Source organism: Copadichromis virginalis, linkage group LG6 (genome assembly GCF_057382275.1).
Source record: "Copadichromis virginalis isolate Kocher_CV1m ecotype Utaka linkage group LG6, C_Virginalis_male_GT1.1, whole genome shotgun sequence".
Taxonomy (NCBI): domain Eukaryota; kingdom Metazoa; phylum Chordata; class Actinopteri; order Cichliformes; family Cichlidae; genus Copadichromis; species Copadichromis virginalis.
The window spans coordinates 40369712-40389108 of NC_140623.1; the positions used below are offsets into that span (position 1 = coordinate 40369712).

A 19397-nucleotide genomic window follows, 5' to 3' on the forward strand; every position below is an offset into this window, starting at 1 on the left:
CTATAAATGTGTCAGATTGACCATGTCTACAAGTCAGCACTGCTAAATTATGTAATCATCTCAGATTAATCTATACAATCTGATTTCTTTTTGCACAAATGGAACAAAGCAGTCTTACATTTTGTTTTTAAAATATGTGCACTGAAGAACATATCCTGGTCAAAAAAAGCCTCCAAGGTCCCTCAAAGTGATACTGCAGGCCAAGGTAATGCCATCAGAGTAAGAATCTGGTTATTTCTAGGGCCGAGGACAATAGCCTCAGTTTTATCTGATTTTAGAAGCAGAAAATTTGAGGTCATCCGGGTCTTTATGTCTGCAAGAAATTCCTGCAGGTTCAGGTGTTCGGTTTCATTTACTCCTGCTCATCCTGAGCACCCTCTGCTGGACACTAAATGAACTGCAAACAACGGGCTCTCTATCGCCCTCTGGTGGACAAACAGTGTAAGGACCTTTCCATATCAAATAACAGATCCTCGTATTCTCGGGACTTCTTGTCGAGAGGGGACTCTGCAGCTGTGGAACAAAAATGTCGATATTTTATTTTTATTATTATTTTTTCCATCCAATTTTAGTCTAAAGTGCTCAAATCAAAGGCAACTGGACTTCTTTTAGGTTCTTGAAGACATTTCACCTCTCATCTGATGGAGTGTCCCATCCATTTAACCTCTAGTGAGGTTGTAACCTTTGAGCTGATGCTGACACGCCTGAACACGTCAGGACATGTTCATGAGTCTCTGCCCTGCCCTACAATCAGGTGAGTTCTGGTCACGCAGGCAGGTGATGGTTAAAACACTTAGGAATGTATCTCTCTGCTTTTATAGGCCGCTGACAGTTGGTGGTGTAGGCCTCCACCTCTGCTCTGCCATGTTGAACCCACCTCCAAGGTAGAGCCCCCACCCTCATCAGCATTTAAACACTGAAGAAGCCTTTCAGATGAGTGATGAAGCATCTTCAAGCACTTACAGATCGAAAGGGAGACGGTCCCATTTTTACAGTTTTTCTCAGTCGCTTTGGTGCATTTCTCACAACAGAATTAAACATTGCACAACAGTTAGTTCAACCACCACAACATGTAGTCGTTTTGGCACAACCCTGTGGCGGTTTCACGTTCACTGCGTCCAAAGGCAAATGCCTTTGGACATGAAGCAGTTGAGTGAGTACAAATATCTAAAGAATGGTCACGTTTGACTTCCTATTCATCACTATCTCCTTTCTTTCATCATGAATGTCACAATTATTCATACTTGTACCGGCTGAATAGTCATTGTCCTTACAACTAATAGTCTTCATTGCATTGCTTGTGTCAGTGCACTCAAAATTGCTGAACAGCTTGTCAAACGATTCATACACCCATTTTGAAAACCCTATTTTGGAGGAGTTCCCATGAAAATCTCCATAAACTACATGTCTCAGGTGAACCTTATCTCACACTAATGAAAATTGGTGTGTGTCACTCCTACTTGCAACCAATGAAAAGCCTCTCCTACCCAGTCACAGGTGAACCGCGGCACAGCATCCCCCACTCCACAAGTACATATATACTGCAATGTAAACCAACAGACAGGATTGGCATGAGGTGCATACTGAATCTACAAAACAGCAGAACATGGAACGTCAGCCTCGTGGAAGAGGAGTGAGGATCGGTGGAGGACGAGGACAAAACCGGGTGAGAAGAGGCCAACCACATAGACACGTTCCTGACGAAATCAGGGCAACACTTGTGGATCATGTGATAAACCATGGCCTCACAATGGCCGAGGCTGGTCGAAGGGTGCAGCCAAATGTTGGGAGAACTACTGTAAGTTCTATCATCCAGACATTTCGTCGGGAAAACAGGTGAGCACACCGTAATCTAGTTACAGTATGCAGCACAAACTAATTTGCTCTGCACTTTCATAGTCATACAGGAGACTTGCATTAGGACATGACCTTACAGATCCTTACACATAGACGTACTGTAACTGAAGCGCAGACTTGGCCCAGGTGTGGCATAGTGTGCTGTGGTACAATACAGTAATGCTGTAAAGAAAGGAGTTTTGAATGATAGTCCTGTGACAATCACTGTAAGCATGTTTGCGCTTACATGTGTGTGTTTTCCCATCTGCATCTCAAAAAGGACTGCCAGACAACCTAGAGGAGGTGGAAGAGGTCGACTTATGACTCCGCAGCAAGAGGAAAGAATTTGTGCAATGGTGGCTGCAAACAACGCTTTGAGACTGAGAGAAATACAAAGAACTGTCGTAAACGATGACACCATCTTCGGAAATATTCAGTCAATATCAATTTCCACCATAGACAGAGTCCTCAGACGGAATGAAATGTCCATGAAGCAATTGTACAGAGTGCCATTTGAACGGAACAGTGATCGAGTGAAGGAGCTCCGTCACCAGTATGTACAGGTAACACATGTTCGCATATGTACCTCTGTTCACTGTAACAGTTTAGGCCATGTACTCAACCTACATTTATGCATGTTACTGTAATCCTATGTACAATTCCAACTGTACAATCTGTTCTGCCAAATGCACCATTACAGACCTGTCTGATTCTCATCCTTTGTAAAGCATATCCTGGAGTTGGAGGCCAGGGAACCCCTGCACATGTTTGTATATCTTGACGAAGCGGGATTCAATCTCGCAAAAGGCAGACGGCGTGGACGGAATCACATTGGAGAAAGAGCCACCATTGATGTCCCAGGCCAACGAGGAGGGAATATTACAATGTGTGCCGCAATCTCAGAGAATGGTGTTCACACCCATATTCCTCGTATTGGTGCATACAATTCACAACACCTGTTGGCTTTTCTGGATGCTCTTCATAGGGACCTGATCCCACAAAATGGAAGGGATGATCCTGGTGACAATCGGACAATGTATGTAGTGGTTTGGGATAATGTAAGCTTCCATCACTCTGCTGTAGTCAGGCAGTGGTTTGCAGCACACGACAGGATGCTTATGGAGTTTCTTCCTCCTTACAGTCCATTCCTGAATCCAATTGAGGAGTTTTTCTCTTCCTGGAGGTGGAAGGTATATGACAGGCATCCACATACCCAAATGACCCTGCTAGCAGCTATGGATGCAGCTTGTGATGACATCACAGCAGAGTCCTGCAGAGGGTGGATTCGACACTCCAGAAGATACTTTCCCCGATGCATCGATAGAGCTGACATACGCTGTGATGTTGATGCAAATATGTGGGCAGACAGACGGGAGCGTCTAGATATCAATGATTGATATGCAGCAGTGTCTGTTTTTCAGTTTGTTTTTTTTTGAGTCGTAACTACTGCAGTGAGGTTTACTGTCTAGGTGAGTTTGTTTGCTGTAAAATGTTTGATTTACTGTATTTCCCCAGTTTGCATAATGCTGTGAACAGTTTCAATTAAATATTATCAAGAGTGCATATGGAGTGTCTTGATTGTCCTTTACAATTTATGGTTTTCAACATGCCATGCATGCGGTCCGGACTTGACATGTCATTGGGAAGCACCTACAAAGACATCCGTCACAATGGGAACATGTTCAGACCATGTGATTTTGTGACCAAAGGTGCTGGTCTAATGACTTGTAATTGTGACAGCCCTGACACTTTGTTTGGTATCAGTACTTGCTTTTGATGAATGTATTGTCTGTTTTGCTCAAGGGATTTGTTGTTGATGCATTGACAACTTATTTTGGACACCTGACTTTTCTTTTTGATGGAGTGACTCACTTTTGCAAGTTATCCACCATGTTTTGCAGTTTGCACTAATTGTTTTGAGAAGTGCCTTAGTAGTGGTGGAGAGTTCAATTCTGTTGTGAGAAATGCACCAAAGCGACTGAGAAAAACTGTAACTTTGTAGGTTAACGTGTAGAAAAACACGTTCCCGAGAGTCTCAGGAATGTCACTGCGTCTTTTAAGTTCAGGCATGAAGTGAGCTGCCTCCTGAACTTCTGTTGTGGTATAATTACACTCACAAGGTCTAATTATCGTTTGAAAACAGGCGCCATGGAGGGGGTGTCTCCTGTAAATCCTTAACTGAGCAATCAGGATGCTTTAGCAGAATTCTAATGATTTATGGGCAAAATCAGATCCACTGGACCCGAGAGCCGTTTAAGAGTTTTGAAATATTATTAAGAAGTTGAGAGTGAAAACTTAAATAAAATGTGGGCCTCGATGTTTTATTCACATGTAATGTGGGATTGCTCTTTATCAACAAAAACAAACAACAGATACTTCAACATTTAAGCCCATACTGTATTTTATACTCAACAGTGTACACTGCCAAAGCAAAATAGAAATATTACTTACAAATGCATATCGAAAGGCACGGCATCAAAATACAATATAACATGCATTTGTTGTGGTTGGTTTTATCTTTAAAATTGAAGTAAACATTCAAAAACTGACCCATCCGGCCTTCCTGTTGGACAACGGCCGTCTGTCACATGGTGAATACTTAGCTGGGGGTGGGGCTTTCACAAGCATCCAGTCAAAAATGGCAAAATAGAACTACGAGTAAAGAACAGTTAAGTTGGAGCATGCGTCCTCCGCCTCCTGAAATACCTGTGTGACAAATATTTTCTGTAAACGTCCCTCTGAACATGAGCTGTGCCTGACGTCCATGATTAGCACCCAAAACTCTCCTGAAGCTGCGACTACACCTTTACATCATGTCCTCAGGACGGCCGGCCCCTGAACATAAATGTTTCACATACATCCAGAGGAGCCGGGAGATGTGCGAATTTGGTCCATCTTCTACAGCAGCCAGCTAAAAACAGAAAGCATCGGCCCAAGACTCGTCCTGAGAAACAACACTGACCGCTTGAGGTTTTCCCCCCAAAAGGACATTAAAAAACAACCGGGGCTGGTTTTTGGCACGTTGACGTTATTTGTGACCACCCCGCACACCTGACTGGCTCTTATGCAAATCTTTCACCCCGTCTAAAAACACACTGAGCTCTCACTGTGCATGGCTTTAAGTCTCTTAATACAAAGTTTCACCAGAGCGAAGCACATTAAAATATTTAATTTCTTTTTTTTTTAAAAATACAACAATAAAAACTTATTTAAAAAAAAAAAATGTGGGAGTGGGAAGCAGGGACATCCTGTCCGTCCACAGGAGGTGAAGTTCAGCTTGGTTTACAGTAGATCTGCCAAAACATAAAAGGCCCAAACACAGACAATAACCCTGAAAATGACGTTACTCCAGTTACTGTTGAAAGTTGTGCAGTGTGTGTCTCTTCCTCGTTTGTGTCGTCCGTGCTGGACAAAAAAATACATCCTGTAATACTTGTTACGTCCATGGAGGTGAATATTTTCTGTCACAGGTTCATCTCGAGAGTTTGCTAATGACTCGAATCAGAGCGGCGTTCTCATCCTTGAGCCTCTGGTTGTCAGCTCGGAGGTCCCCGAGAACCTGCAGACACATCAGGAGACATCGCTTTAGCCTCAACGCTCTTAGAAAGACGAACTCTGCCTTAAAGAGACAAAACACAGCTGGCCTGATGCACTTCCAATCTACAGGGCATTTCACACGTCTACTGTAGAGATTTACAGCTACTGTAAACAGATTTTTGTAGCCCGTCTTAAACCTCCTTTCATTCTTTAATAAAGACTCAGCGAATCATTAGTTTCATTAAGCGGCAATAAGTTGTTACGTTACCTTTTTCTATCCTTCTAAGCTCCTTCTTTCCCTATTGATTTATCCGGCTGGACATCTGGGCTCCTGGATTGTTTACGTGACCTTAGAAAAATCTGAATCTGTAATCTGAACCACCACAGCCGTGTCACAGTTCAGGACACGAGGGTCCTCGCGGGTCACATGAGTTCAATCATTACGGGAAACTGTGGAGCTCTGCAGAATTTGCTGAGACTGCACAAACACAAGCTTCGACCTCTGGGCTGAAAACGTACGTGTCGAGGTCACAAAACGCTCACAATAGCCAGCGTTACATCAGGAATAATCACGTTTGCAGCCTGCAATAAAAAAAGGCTTCGGTCTTTACGGATAGGTTCCCTCACCCTCGCCAGCTGGGGTCACCAAACTGAACTTCTCGGACTCGTTTGCGTCTTTTGGAGCATTTTTAATGGGATTATCTAACAAATCACATGTTTGCTGACTGATATCTAGAGTTTTATCAGTGTGCTACTCAGCACTAATTAGCAGGTATCCACGTCTGCCTGTTTCACACACGTGAATGCAGCCCGCCAGCTCCGCCCTGCCACCCAAAACAGGGCGGCTACTTCCATCTTCTGATGTAGGTCATTGTAAGAAACGTTTTAGTGGCGACTCCTTCATCCTGCAGAAACGTGTGTGTTATCACATCTGCATTACAAACTGGTCTCACCAGATCTTACAGAGCACAAGAATTCAGCTCCCACCTGCCTACATTACTGACTACACAAGCACGCGTGCCACTCAGTAATGTAGGCAGACGTGACGCATTTTGGGACAAACTTAACTGACTAAAAATACCAGCGTTAGTTTACTGGTTTTATTTTTGTGGGGTTAAAAAAAAAAAAAGTTTATTTTGTTTTCATTGAGCTTTTCATTTACTATCCAGTGAACGCCATTTCTCAGAGGCTCACGCCAAACTTCATACAGCCGCACAAACACATCTCAGTCTCAATAAACTGATGTATCGAAGGATTAAAAGCTTCTAGCTTTCTAGAAGCTTCTGAGGTCACGGCGTATGACAGAATAACTGAGCGTGTCACTGCTCACACAGCTCACTGCTTTCGTTTCGATTTGTGTGTCGCAGCCCTAAAGTGGTTCCTATTCTGCTCTCGTTTGTTATCAGTCGGCTTTCAGCTCTGAAGTGAACATCTGTACCTTCAGCTCGTCTTCCAGTTCCCCTGCTTTCCTCTGGAGCTTCAGCTTCTCCTGTGAACAAGAACAGCGGCACATCAAACTGGCTGAAGCAGCCGGAGCAAATGTGTGTGAAACTGAGGTTTCAACCGGGGTTTCACGCACTGCAGAGCCTGCAGAGCTGTTAATGTGCCCCCACACTCTGACCTCATATTTGATCACAACTTCCAAGATAGCTATGAACACAGAAAATACTCAGCCCCCACAGTTTTAACAGGAAATAAAGGCTTAGTTTCATCGTCAGTCACAAATAAGTCTCAAACAACACACTTTAGGAGGGGACAGAAACTGAAAGGTCTCACACTTCAGATGCTTCGGTATCTGAGAACTCAGGAAATGTTCATGTTGACAGAGAAATAAACAGAAAAGGCCGCCAGCATGGAGAGAAGTGAGTGAGTGAGTGGAGAACCTTTCCTGAAGACTCCTTAAAGATATTTTGCAGATGTATCTACAGTTGTCTTGGGTGGCTCGAGACTTTTGCACAGCACCGTAGGTGGCGAGCCTGCATATCTAGACTGACAACATCTAGGAGGCGGATGTGATGTGCCAAGACATGCAGCTTGATGATTTTGTTCCCTGTTGAAAGCTCAAAGCTCTTCTAAAACATTCTGTAAGCACAGACTGGAGGTGCTCTTCCTATTTTATACCTTTTGTGTTTTATTATCCTTTGTTACTGCACCATGTCCATTTTTGTTACGCTCGATTTAATGAATTTATTTTTTTAAGCTTCTGATGGTGTGAATTCTTGAAAAAGATTTTGATCTCAGGGGATTTTCCCAGCTAAAAAAACAAAACAAAAAGCCAACACCAGCCAACCGCAAACAAGCAAAAAACAACTTACATATCTCTCCAGCTCCAGCAGGGCCGGCCGGTCTGTGCTGCTCTCCTGACTCTGCCACACACAGAAATGATGATTTTATTCAGGTGCACGGATGTAATGTGAGAGCTGATGACAAACTAACAAAATAAAATGTTGCTCTTTTAGCTCGATGTTTTACTCTTGGGCTCTAGAATAGCTTTGCATGATTCACAGCTCAAATAATCTTCATCTTATATTCTGGATGTTCCTGTCATTTAGAGCATCGGCGTCTCGCTGTGACTTTGAAGCCTAGTTCTGGTTTCCTCTGCTTACTTTGGCTGACACGATGGCAAAGCCCAGAGAGCACGTCCCTGTTTTTAAATAACACCTCACACGCTGCTTAAATGTCAGAGGCATCAGCAAACCTGCCCAACCTGTCGGAGTCTCTCCAGCTCCACTTTGTTTTGGCTGAGCTGCAGCTCCATCTCCTGCAGCTTCTCCTTCAGAGACACATTCTCCTGCAGCATCTTGAAGTACAGCTGAAGGGAAACACAACACATTAGTGAAGGATTTGCAAGAAAATACAAGTGTGTGTTTGTTTCAGGTGACCAGGTGGAAACAGTTGGTTGAGGTTTCAGTCTGTGGTCCTGGATTTAGTGAGCTACATATCGGTTTCAGCCTTGAGGCTGGTTTTCTGGTGTGTGTGGTGAAGGTCGGCTACGTACCGGTCTATAATCAGATGCATCTGACAGCTGACTCCCACTGCAGAGACACATAAGAGAGATCCCTCCATGATATCAAAACACATCACAAATCGTATGGACCTTGTTCTCTGAATGCAGGAACACAATCGAGTAAATCAGAGGAGAAACCAAAGAAAGAAAGAGGCAAGTCTTAGATGGTCTGGACTCGTGGATGTAGAGGCAAAGATGGCGCTGCGAAGCAAGAGAAGCAAACCAAAGAGAAGATTCGTGGAAGCGAAGGAGGACAGAGGAGAAGCCAAGTGAACGGACCAGATGATCACTCCAAAAGGGAGCCGCCGAACGAAGGAGGAACGAAGTTTTGCGACACTGCTGCACTCATGATTTGTGCCTTTCAGTGAATTTGTCTGTTTTTAATAAACAGTGCTGGGTGTACGTGACGTGATCGTTTCTCAGGACAAGCCAGACAAGGTTTAAAGACCGCTCCCCTAACAACAGGTTCTATGGCATGTCTGAAATCACTAAAATATGAAGAAAAGCAAACCCCCACAAATAAACAAGCAAAAAAAGAAATTATTTTCCATCTGCTTTTCTACTAAGGCGTGCGTCGGTAACCTTCCCTATCAAAAGAGCCATTTTTGCTCCTCCTACCAAACAACGGGAGGAAAAAAGCAGCGCACACGGTGACGGGCGACCAATCATCAAAAAGGGAAAAGAAGCAGAACCAGCAAAAGTCAGGGGAATAAAATGACAAAAGCAGGAAAATGACAGCTTTGTGTAAAATTTCTAAGATCTGACCTCAATATTTATACGCTCTAATCATTTACTCATATTCAGAGCAAGATGCAGATCAACAAGATTGTATGAACAACAAAAAAAAAAAGGGTAAAGAAAAGGATGCACATGCACTTCAAATATTAATCTGCTAATTTTAGCGTTCGTTAAAGAGGCAGCGGTGAGGACTATTTCAGGTAAGGCTCACTTGACAATCCTGCTGGCTGTGTCACATCACAGTGGCGTAATTTCTTTTATTTCATTTATAATTATTTAGGCGCAGCATCGAGGAATGTGTCACACCGGGCGAATTATTCCCTCCCGCCTCAAACAGGCGTCGCTGTAAAACTAATGAGTCTAGAAAAGATCGTATTCTCTCTGCCTAATCCTCCTCCTAAATGACATCCATCATTTAATCTTGTTCACACTGAACAAATCTGCTCCTGGACGGGTGTGAACGCGTTGTTTGGAGAACCAAAACATTTCAGGATCTCACCAAATCATCAACAATTCAAACCAGCAGAAATGCCGGTTCACAGTCAGAGAATACAGCTCATTACATCTGAAATGCAGACATTTATTTCAGACATCAGGATCAAAAGCGGGAAAAAAATATAGAGATGCATGAAATAAATGTACAGAAAACAAATTATTTCATTTGCACGTGTGTGAAATAAAAGAAATGCATGACACACAAGAATGAATGAGACTCACAGGGTTGTACTGTTTTTATCATCTGGATGAACGTTGTCCTCGTTCTGCAAAACAAGATATTCACAGTTAAGACTTCAACAACCGACTCAAATATCCATCTTGTTTCATATAAATGAGATTCGAATGCAAACATTCACACATTACAGCAGCAGGATGTTTATTTCTTTTATTAAAAACAGCCTGCTTCCCCGAAGCTGCTGTTTCTGACACAACAGGAAGTAGCCCAGATGTGCTCATGACTCGAGGCAGTTGCCTCATTCGCTCACTGCTCTAAACCCTTATCAGCTCGCCTGGTCGTCGCATTTATCTTGAGCTACCGAGCTGCAGGTTTTCGATGCGCTAATACACGATCTATCGCTATCACACAGTCTCCTCTATTTAAGCGTCTCTGAGCTTTTGTGCTGGAATATCTTGTCTTCAAGACACTCAGGATGGGGCGCACAGTGCCAGGTTATAAAAGTCAACAGGTGGCCGGCCTAAGCGCCACAAAGACCGTGGCGCACACCTGACGATGTGACGTCAAACTCACATGATGTCTACAGTACAGGATCTAAAATGGCTTTGCTCACTGTTTGTTTATGTCTTGAGTTACACAATGACTCATAAGGTTGCCCTCTCACCAACTTCAGTGCTGTGGAAAACAGGAAGGAAGACTGGGAAATTACTTTATCTGCACCGCTCTCACCTCTTCCCCCGGCTTAACGACGCCGGTGGAGCGTCTTTCCCTCCTCACTCTCCGCCTGTCCTTTGCTTGCAGACGCTTGTCTCCCTCCGGCTCCTCCTGCTTCACCTGTGGGTCTGTGTCTGAAACACAAGGAGGTCAACAGAAAACGCTCGTGAGGCGTGTGGAGTTCAGGCAGAGGCATCGTAGCGATGCATAAACGTAGATTCGTTTCCAAATTAAACTTGGCGCCATAGCCGCCTTATCTTTGCCTCCTGGCTTCATCTCAGATCACTGCACGTCGAGGCTTGTGAGGAATGAGTTCAGACAACACAAACTGCTGGTTTGGGCTTTGAACTGAATGTTCTTGCAACTTAACTTTAAAAACTGATTTTGCTTCATCATATCAGATGGTGAACTGCACCAAAAACCCCCCACAAAACACGGGTGGAGCGTGCTGAGTGATAAAAGTACGATAAATGGGTCAGATGGTTTCTACCGCAGCTCAATGAGTTTGAGTATGCAGTAGCCGCCCTATCTACCCATAGAAACACAGCACAAGCAGCACTAGCCTTCGCAGTATGTGAGAAACCATCATTTCCTTTAAGACGCTGCCCTTAAGAGCACTCCACCCAAAAGCTGCCTCATATGTCACTTATATTGTGGGAGTCTTACTGTAAACAGAGGCGATGTAAGACTTCCAGCCACACAAACAGCAAACGCGTATGGTGGGTTTCGCCATGCTCAGGTAGTTTCCAAGTATTTCACTTTGAGTTTTTTAAGGAGTCTTTAAATATTTTAAAGATATTTTAACCAATAAATCAGGACTCAGCGGTGGGACTGCTGAGTCTGGCTGATTTTCCCTGTAACTCGTTGCGTTCGGTGCACCTCTTTGCTGCTTGTTGTCCTAAATGAACTGCTCCCTGGAAACCCTGTAACATATGGTACAAGCTACACCCTCCCACAGGCTCCAACCTGACCCACTGGATGGCCTTTGAAAAATGTGAAAATTGAAAATAATGACACAAATGTTAGACTGACTGTATTTTTGCCATTACTTTTATTAACTATTGTTATTATTAAATTAAACTGAGAAGCTCCTGCTGTTTCGTTGTTGTTTGTCTTTCCGTGAATGGGTCCGTGGGTACAAACAAACAAACGTTTTCTGTTAGTTAAAACTATTTTTTTGTGTTGGTTTTATTGTAAACAGGATAGAGTCTGAGTGTTGAGACTTTTTCCTGCAACCTTTAGCACACAGTGCCCACGCTGATGCGCTTCTTTTATTTCCTGCAACACCATTTCTTTATAATGTGTATAAACTGAAATGCATTTTTGCAAATCGCATTTATTTTTCTTAAGCAATTAAATGTGTAACTAAACCTGTTAACACTAAAAGAAGACGACACAAGTTGCAGATGTTTGTATACAGTGGCTTTACTGGTATGACCTACTTAAGCTCAAACTAGGGTCATACGTGGCCTGCGGTCTAAAATTAGTTTTACACCCCTAACCGAACAGTCGTAGCTGGACTTCTGACCTGATTTTCAGTTTTTCTCAGACTCATATTCATCTTTGACTACAGACTGCATATTAAAGATGGACACAGCCACCGTGATGTCACAGTTGTGAAGTCGCGAGCCTGGCATTTTGAATCTGGGTGTGATCATGGCGACATATATCTGACCGTGCCGTACATGCAGGTGCAGAGAACAGACATCCTACTCCAGAATCCGAGCTATCGGTTGCTTCACCTGCATAACACGCATACCTGAATGTTTAAACAATCCTGAGGAGGGACGCCGGCAGGAAAGCAGCAGTTGGAAAAAGACTAATGCTGAAAAGTCAGCAAGATTCTTACATTTGAAGTGACAAGTTAACAGCTGTTCTTACACTTTGGGTATTAAATATTCATATGATGATTCTACGTTTAAGTTTTAAAAGTTAACTGATCTGACAGATTAGATGCAATGACTGTATCTGCTGAAAAAGAGGAAGCGAAAGCACTGCCAGAAATATTCAGACAGGACGAGCAGACACAAGTCGGACTCACTAAGAAACTTGTGACTGACCCAATAAAGTCGTCTATGTTAAAGTTTACAGAAGTCAAGTGATAAATGGTTTCATGTTCCCCATACGCTTTCATACAACGTGGCTTCTTTTTACAACCAAATGAGGCGCCCCCTGTTGGCGATTCGTAAAAACACAGGATTAAGTCACGTCCCCTTTCAGGCTGTATACACACCAGCTCCCTCAGTTTTAACAGAACTTGGAAGATAATTCTGACATTGCTGATCGCAGATGTGCCGCACTTCTTTGGTTTAATTCCTTTTTAAACTTTGGTGCTACACAGACACACAACAATAACTTTTATAGTGAAAATTATGAAATTCTTCTGAATTTATCCAGTTTTTGGGTTCTTAGCTGTCTGTGTCACTCACCTCTTTCTGCAGTCGTGATGGTGACGAGGGGGCTGACCGGCTGGATGGTTCGAGGTGAAGAATCGCCAGATTTAGCCACACACTTCTCAGCTTCTTTGAGGTCCGTTAGAGTCACACCCTGCATGCACAGAGCACAAACAAAACCGCCAAGAGGAATTAAAAACATTGCAGTACACTGCTGCTAACTCAGCACTGGTGCAGCAGTGTGATGCTCTTAAAATCATCCTAGTAAATTATTCACTCTTCCCCAAACTCATGTACTGAATCTGGATAAGAAGTATTACCTGTGTGGGGCGGCGAGTCTGCCGCAACAGCTTAGAGCGAGCTTTCCTCTGAGACTCGGACTCTTCGTCTCTCGCTGGGGCCTGGAATCTAAACACACAAACGACTTCCCTCATCAGACACTTTTCAAAGCATTTTCACTGTTAGTAAAGTGTTTGTTTCTCTTACTTGCGCCTGTCAGCGTTGGGAGCGTTGGGACTATCTGCGGCAGCGTCCTTCGTCTGAGGGGTGGGTTGTACTCTGGCAGTGCGGCTCGCCTTGTCCTGCTCCTTCTCCTCCTCTTGTTTATTTGTTGGTGTCTGGATCACATAGGAGAGAAGAAAAAAGGACAACGGATTATATGTCACCATTTCAGAATCAGATTTATGACCCGAGTGAAAAAATAAAAAACGCTAATATCAGCATGTGTTGAAATGTATTCTTTGTTTTTTTACTTGGCATGCTTATCCTTCATTGGGGGGGGACCCAGCCTCAGGTATGAATCAGAGAAACTGCATTCTTTTGCACTCCAGCCTTGCATGCTGCTGCTTGCTCAGCACAAGCTTCAGCTTTGAATAAGTAGTTTCAATAAACTAGTTTTGGGCTCATTTAAAAGCAGTAGCACAACTCTTTACTGCAACATGTTTTATCATATCTGATCACATGCGCTACACACCATTACCTAACACCTGCTGAAAATGAAACATCCTGTAAGATAAACTCTGATTTTTTACCTTGTCGGCCGGAGTGACAGCAGACGTCGCACTCTCTGTATCGGGACTGGAGACAGTTGAGCTTTCTGCACAAAAACAGGAATCGGCATCATTCACTACAATCAGCACACTGATGCTGATTTACAGAGCATGCAGTACTCATGACCAGGGAGGTTTACCGGGGCTGCTCTCTTTCTCCTCGCTCAGGTCCAAGCCTCCTGAAATGCCCCGCTCCTTAGACTGGTCTTGTAAAGTCATCTTTTCTCTGCTGCTCATCCTGCACACCGAGCTCCTGCAGGTACAATAAGGGAGACACAAGTCACGTGGCAATTTGTAACTTTTGCTTTGAAACGAAAGAATTTTTATTTAATTCTGGATAAGAAACAGATGATTATTAACCTCCGCCGCTTGTTTTGTGCATTCGTAGCGTTGGACCCCGGTTGCCTGTCCAATACTGACCTCTCATTAAGCCACTATGAAAGAAAAAGAGAGGCACAATCAAGAAACCCAAACTACCAGATTACATAAATGCACAATATGAGGTAAAGACAAACTTACATTGGCTTGTTTTTGAGATAATTCCTCCAGGAGCTCTGAAACGCTTTCATCAGCAACATCAAATGGGGTCTGACCCTAAAAGTATTCAAGCAAACTGTTAAAGAGGCTGACTAGATGAATTTGATGCAGGAAGATAAGTTTTCTTTATCCGGGACTCACCCCTTTGCTGCGAGCTTCCATATTGCACAGCTGTTCAGCCAGGATGCGACAGGCCTCCCCCTGACCCCAGTGAGCTGCAGCATGGAGGGGTGTCCAGCCATCAAAGTCCACAGCTGACACATCCAGCCCGCACTGACAGAGTATCCTGGAACAGCAAAGGAAGATATAAAGTCAAACTACTGAATAGAAGAAGAGCACAGTCCAGACAAACACCTACCCTCACTTAAAATCTGATTTTAAGCTTAATGTCAAAGATCTACAACACAATAAGTCAGAAATGTTTACTTCAGGGCCTCGAGGTAGCCTTTGGCTGCAGCCACGTGCAGCGGGGTGGCTCCAGTCTTTGGGTGTCGCACGTCAGCAGGCAGGCCCTCAGTCAGCCACGTGCGGGCGTCTGCCATGATTTGCTCCTCCTCCCGACGTTTAGCTGACTCCACGTCCACACCTGAACAAACACACAATGTCAAATTAACGTGTTTCCTGTTTTTTTTATGAATTTCTGTCTAAAGATTGGAGGACTTGTCATCCTAGCGTCTTAGCTCTAAAGCTAAATCCTCAAGTGTCCAGCCTATAACTTTGAAATTAAGTCCCATTACCATCTAGGATGAACGCCATCCGCATACACGCATCACACACATGTACAAAAAAGGCAACCACCGAGAAACAAAGTTTCCAGTTTTTTCACATTTTAGCCAGCACCACTAACAGAAACATGTATGGGCCATAACTGGGCCAAGTCAAGTTTGAATGCAGTTGCAGCTGTTAAAGTTCCATTGATGAGAAATAAGTTGATTAAAGTTTCAGACACACAAACATACAAGTCACCCTCCAATAAAAAGCACAAATCATAACCATTCAACTTTGTCCTTTAAAAGCTGCCACTTTGTACTGTGAAACTCAGCTTCCTGCTACATGCGGAGCTCTCCCAGGAAAGAAACATCACTGGATCTCCTCCGCTTTGCTGAATAAAAACATTTTAACTTTAGCTTCACTTTGCGGAGCCGAATTTGGTGACTGGGGAAGATGGAGCGTGATGAAAATCATGCTCAGCACTGCACTTCAGATCTTTTGTGGGAAATGTTCTCCCTCTGAGAGTTTCAGAAGAACTAATGCTGTAAGTGTGATAGTAGTGGATGAATTAATAATGTCAGGAGAGCTTAATTGATGAAAATGCTTCTGGTTGCGCTCCTGACCTGATACACTGACTTATTTTTTCTGAAGACCCCTGTTTGGTCACTGGATTGTAGCTGCAGAAACAACATCTGTGACCAGCAACATTCCTTAACATGAAGATGAGGTCACCTCCAGCCCGTTGATGGAGATGACCTTAGTTGTCAACATGGTGCTACTCAGTACATAAACTGTCACAAAATGTATGCCACGCAAAATCCTGATCACAAAGCTCACTAATGGCACCTGCTGCATGCACATGACCGTGTCTCACACCGTTTGGATGCAAAAGGAACAGCTCCAGAACTTTGATTGCACAAAGAAACGCCTTCCAACTACACACAGAAAAAGACTTACCGTGTCTCCGAGTGTAACTCTGAAGTAGGGACTCAGTGGTTTCATCCAGAGCAATGTCCGCAGGAACATCACCATCACAGTTCACAGCAGTGAGAGAAGCACCTTCCTGCAGGAGGAACCTGACAAAACAAACATGGAGGTAGAGACGATTCATTTAACCTCAGAAGGCCAACACAATGACCTTTAAACAGACGACTTCTGGTCATGTTATCTGTGTTTGTGGCGCATGCACATTGGAACAAAACACTTAGTCACTGAAATGACACTGAAATGATAAAATGGAAAAAAGTTTTCTTTCTCTAAATGTGAGCTGTGTGTGTGCTGGCACAGCCCACTCATGCTTCATCCGCCAAACATGATAACAATGTTTGTATTGTTGACTGCAGAAAGACTGGCACTGAAGCTACACACACACAGAAGCAAAGCTGCTGTGTTCTGCTATTGTACACACTCTGTGATGTCAGCGTGGCCGCAGGAGGCAGCAACATGTAGCGCCGTCCATCCCTCATTGTCAACCTGGTTCACACTGGCACCCAGCTCCAAAAGGAAGGTCACAATTTCTATGCTGCCGTCTATGCAGGCCTGTGTCAGAGGAGAGGAAAAAAAAAAATTACGAAACTGCACAATTTTTTATTCACGAGCCAATAAAACCTCAGGGGGAGAAACTGCTTCACCTGGTGTAGAGCAGTGATCCCGTCTGCATTGGAGCAGTTAATAATTGCTGCTGTATCCTCGCCATTCCTTCTTTTAGTCTGTTTGGCCTCCTCCAAAATCACCTTGGCCTCCTCCGTGTCTCCGCTGGCACAGGCTGCGAGAAACTCAGCAGCAATATCAAATTTCACCTTTTTCCTGAAAACAGAGGAGACAGGCAGCTGCATGAATTCACTATTCAGCTCTTATACACACCATACAGACCAAACTCACAATGAAATACACGCTGTAAGGGAAACTATGATCGTTTCAAGTAAACCGAAATGTGTAGGTGCAAACCGAAAAATGAAAGTTTTGATGTAGAACTGAATGAATGTAACTGAACACTGCAACAAAAGAGACCTCAACAACTGAGCTAGGTGGTGTAAACGCAGTGCACTGATCAACAGAAGGACACCACCTGTGTGAAACAAAATGTAGTGGGTGTTGATTGTACCGAGCTTTCTCATCAGGCCAAAATAAACTGTAAACTGTGCTGCTACTGTTATGGATTTGTGACTGGCTATATAAGCCATACGCAGCAACTTAAAACTGATGGCTTGTTGGGCCGATGCAGCTGGGAGTTTTTGATTTTTTACAATTTTACGATCTACAAGAACTAAAAGAGTTGATTGAATGACAAGGTATGTCATAATAAATGTGCGGAAGGGGCGAATATAGTGAAATTCTCACAGTGACGCATCTATAAAAATTTACAACCAAACCCAACTGAATACAAGTCCGTTGTATACTTTCAGGACCCACGCAAACTCTGACAGACCCTACAACTTATCCCTCACATCCTTGTAAGACTAACAGAGAAATACCCACTGAAAAACTTCCACAAGATTTCTTGGGGACTATTTTCAGGTGCGTATGAATAAAGTTATTGTCTGTATAGGCTTTTAGTCATCCAGATCAGGGTCATCTAAGGAGCTTGGAAAGAAAAGCGACTGGACTTCTTAAAGTTTCTTGAGAATGTTTCATCTCTCATCTGACAAGTGTCTTCAGTACTACAACACACAGCTGTAGGTCAAAACTGTGACACCTGATGGAGAGAAATAATCCTTTCTGATCTTGCATCACCGCTAAATCATTAATGGAAACGCTGCAACTTGGGATGTGTTTTGTCTTACTACTTTATTTAATCTACGGTCTCTGTTATGTATTGCGGTATATCACAGATCTAATAATGTTTTATCAGAAACATTGTAACTAAACATCCCCCCCGCCAAATTTTTGATCCTTTTTTTCCAGGATCTTTTGACAATGGCAACACATTTGTATTATATCAGCCTCAATTTGTTAAACAAATGTGCCTTCAATAAACTGGCAAAGGCCTTTTTGTGTCTGTCATCATAAATACTGACCTTTGTTTCCATCGTCAATATTCATAATGTTGCATCATCTCAGACGGACAACTAGGCAATAACTACTCAAATACTATGATTAGCATTAGGCTCTTTAACTTGAAACTGGCTCATTAAAGGTCGTCTGGATAAAAACAACCACTGCAAATCGTATAAGTTATAGCAGGCTGGAAAACAACGAAAGGAATTATGATATATGCGCTTTAAAATAGGAGATTTTAGACCATCTCAGACCAGCAGTGGTGGGACTGATGGAAATAAAAACCTTCACCTAAGACACTTGGCTAGCTAGCTACCGCTCACAGCAAATTCCGGCCTCTGAAAGTATGCATGGCAACAAATAAACATTAAAATGTTAAATAAAGGACTGTAGAGCGGGCGTGTTTTCTGCTGTGGTGTGATTCTATTATCGAGCCCATCTACAGCCCAAACCCCCGCACAGCATTCCTCCCTCAGCCTATCGTCAGATGTTGGAGCTAAGCTAGCAGGCTGTTAGCCGGTTTGACAGGAGATGTTTCCTGACCGTCGCCTCTCGTCTCCTCCCCCAGATAGCGGCTGGTCCTTCGGCGGGTCGTCGAGCTCGGCCTCGGGCTCCCCTCCTCCGTTCCCGGCATCGCCCCGCCGCCTCAGCCTGGGCACATCTGAGGCTCTGTCGGTGGAGGAGCCGGCCCAGCGCTTCAGCTGCTCCCGCCGCTTGGTCCTCGCGTCTCCCATTTATGCGTCCGCGGAGGACCGTGTTTTTAAAAATAAAACACACACAGAGGCAGCAGCGGCGGACACTCCCTCCATGTGTATGCTTTCACTTCCTGGTTCTCTAGCTCCGGGCTCCGTTCTGCGTAGTAGAATGAGCCTTGGCTCGTGCCCGCGGGCACAAGGAGCGCGCAGAGCTGTGCAGGCCTGCCCCCGTGACGTCACCACCGCTGGTTTCGTTTGCAGCAGGCCCTGGAAAGGAAATACAGAAATAGTTTAATGCTTGGGTACTGTGCAAAGCTGCTGCTGAACTCCCTGACATTGTGGTTTCTCATAGTCCGTTTTAGCCTAATGCTTACTTAATAGTGAGAGGACAAATACTAGAAGCGCTAGAAACACTATGCATGTCACAATTCACACCATCTCAGTTCTATTTAAAAAGCACCAGTTTGTAAAAACCCACCTCAAAACACTCTTTCCAGCACTGTTAGGACC

General features: G+C 43.8%; 2 protein-coding genes across 3 annotated transcripts; one reads left to right on the forward strand and one right to left on the reverse strand.

The window, feature by feature from the left end:
• Positions 1–1020: 1020 nt before the first annotated feature.
• On the forward strand, positions 1021–3344 carry LOC146708497 (uncharacterized). Its single transcript, XM_085460967.1, has 3 exons — positions 1021–1836; positions 2117–2399; positions 2565–3344. The coding sequence occupies exons 1-3, from the start codon at positions 1607–1609 to the stop codon at positions 3231–3233; spliced, it is 1182 nt and encodes a 393-aa protein (XP_085317093.1). The 5' UTR covers positions 1021–1606; the 3' UTR covers positions 3234–3344.
• Positions 3345–4212: 868 nt separating this feature from the next.
• ppp1r12c (protein phosphatase 1, regulatory subunit 12C) lies at positions 4213–19086 on the reverse strand. 2 transcript variants are annotated; one of them, XM_085460423.1, is made up of 20 exons: positions 18736–19086; positions 16827–17001; positions 16604–16734; positions 16153–16271; positions 14911–15070; positions 14626–14770; positions 14467–14541; positions 14308–14381; positions 14088–14200; positions 13930–13994; positions 13385–13515; positions 13219–13306; positions 12935–13052; positions 10521–10639; positions 9836–9879; positions 8372–8408; positions 8072–8185; positions 7689–7739; positions 6812–6862; positions 4213–5395 (listed from the first exon to the last, which is right to left on the reverse strand). In XM_085460423.1, the coding sequence occupies exons 1-20, from the start codon at positions 18924–18926 to the stop codon at positions 5309–5311; spliced, it is 2088 nt and encodes a 695-aa protein (XP_085316549.1). In that variant the 5' UTR covers positions 18927–19086; the 3' UTR covers positions 4213–5308. The 2 variants fall into 2 exon arrangements, with proteins under 2 accessions (XP_085316549.1, XP_085316550.1); XM_085460424.1 differs by having other exon boundaries at positions 8081–8185; positions 18736–19085.
• Positions 19087–19397: the final 311 nt, after the last annotated feature.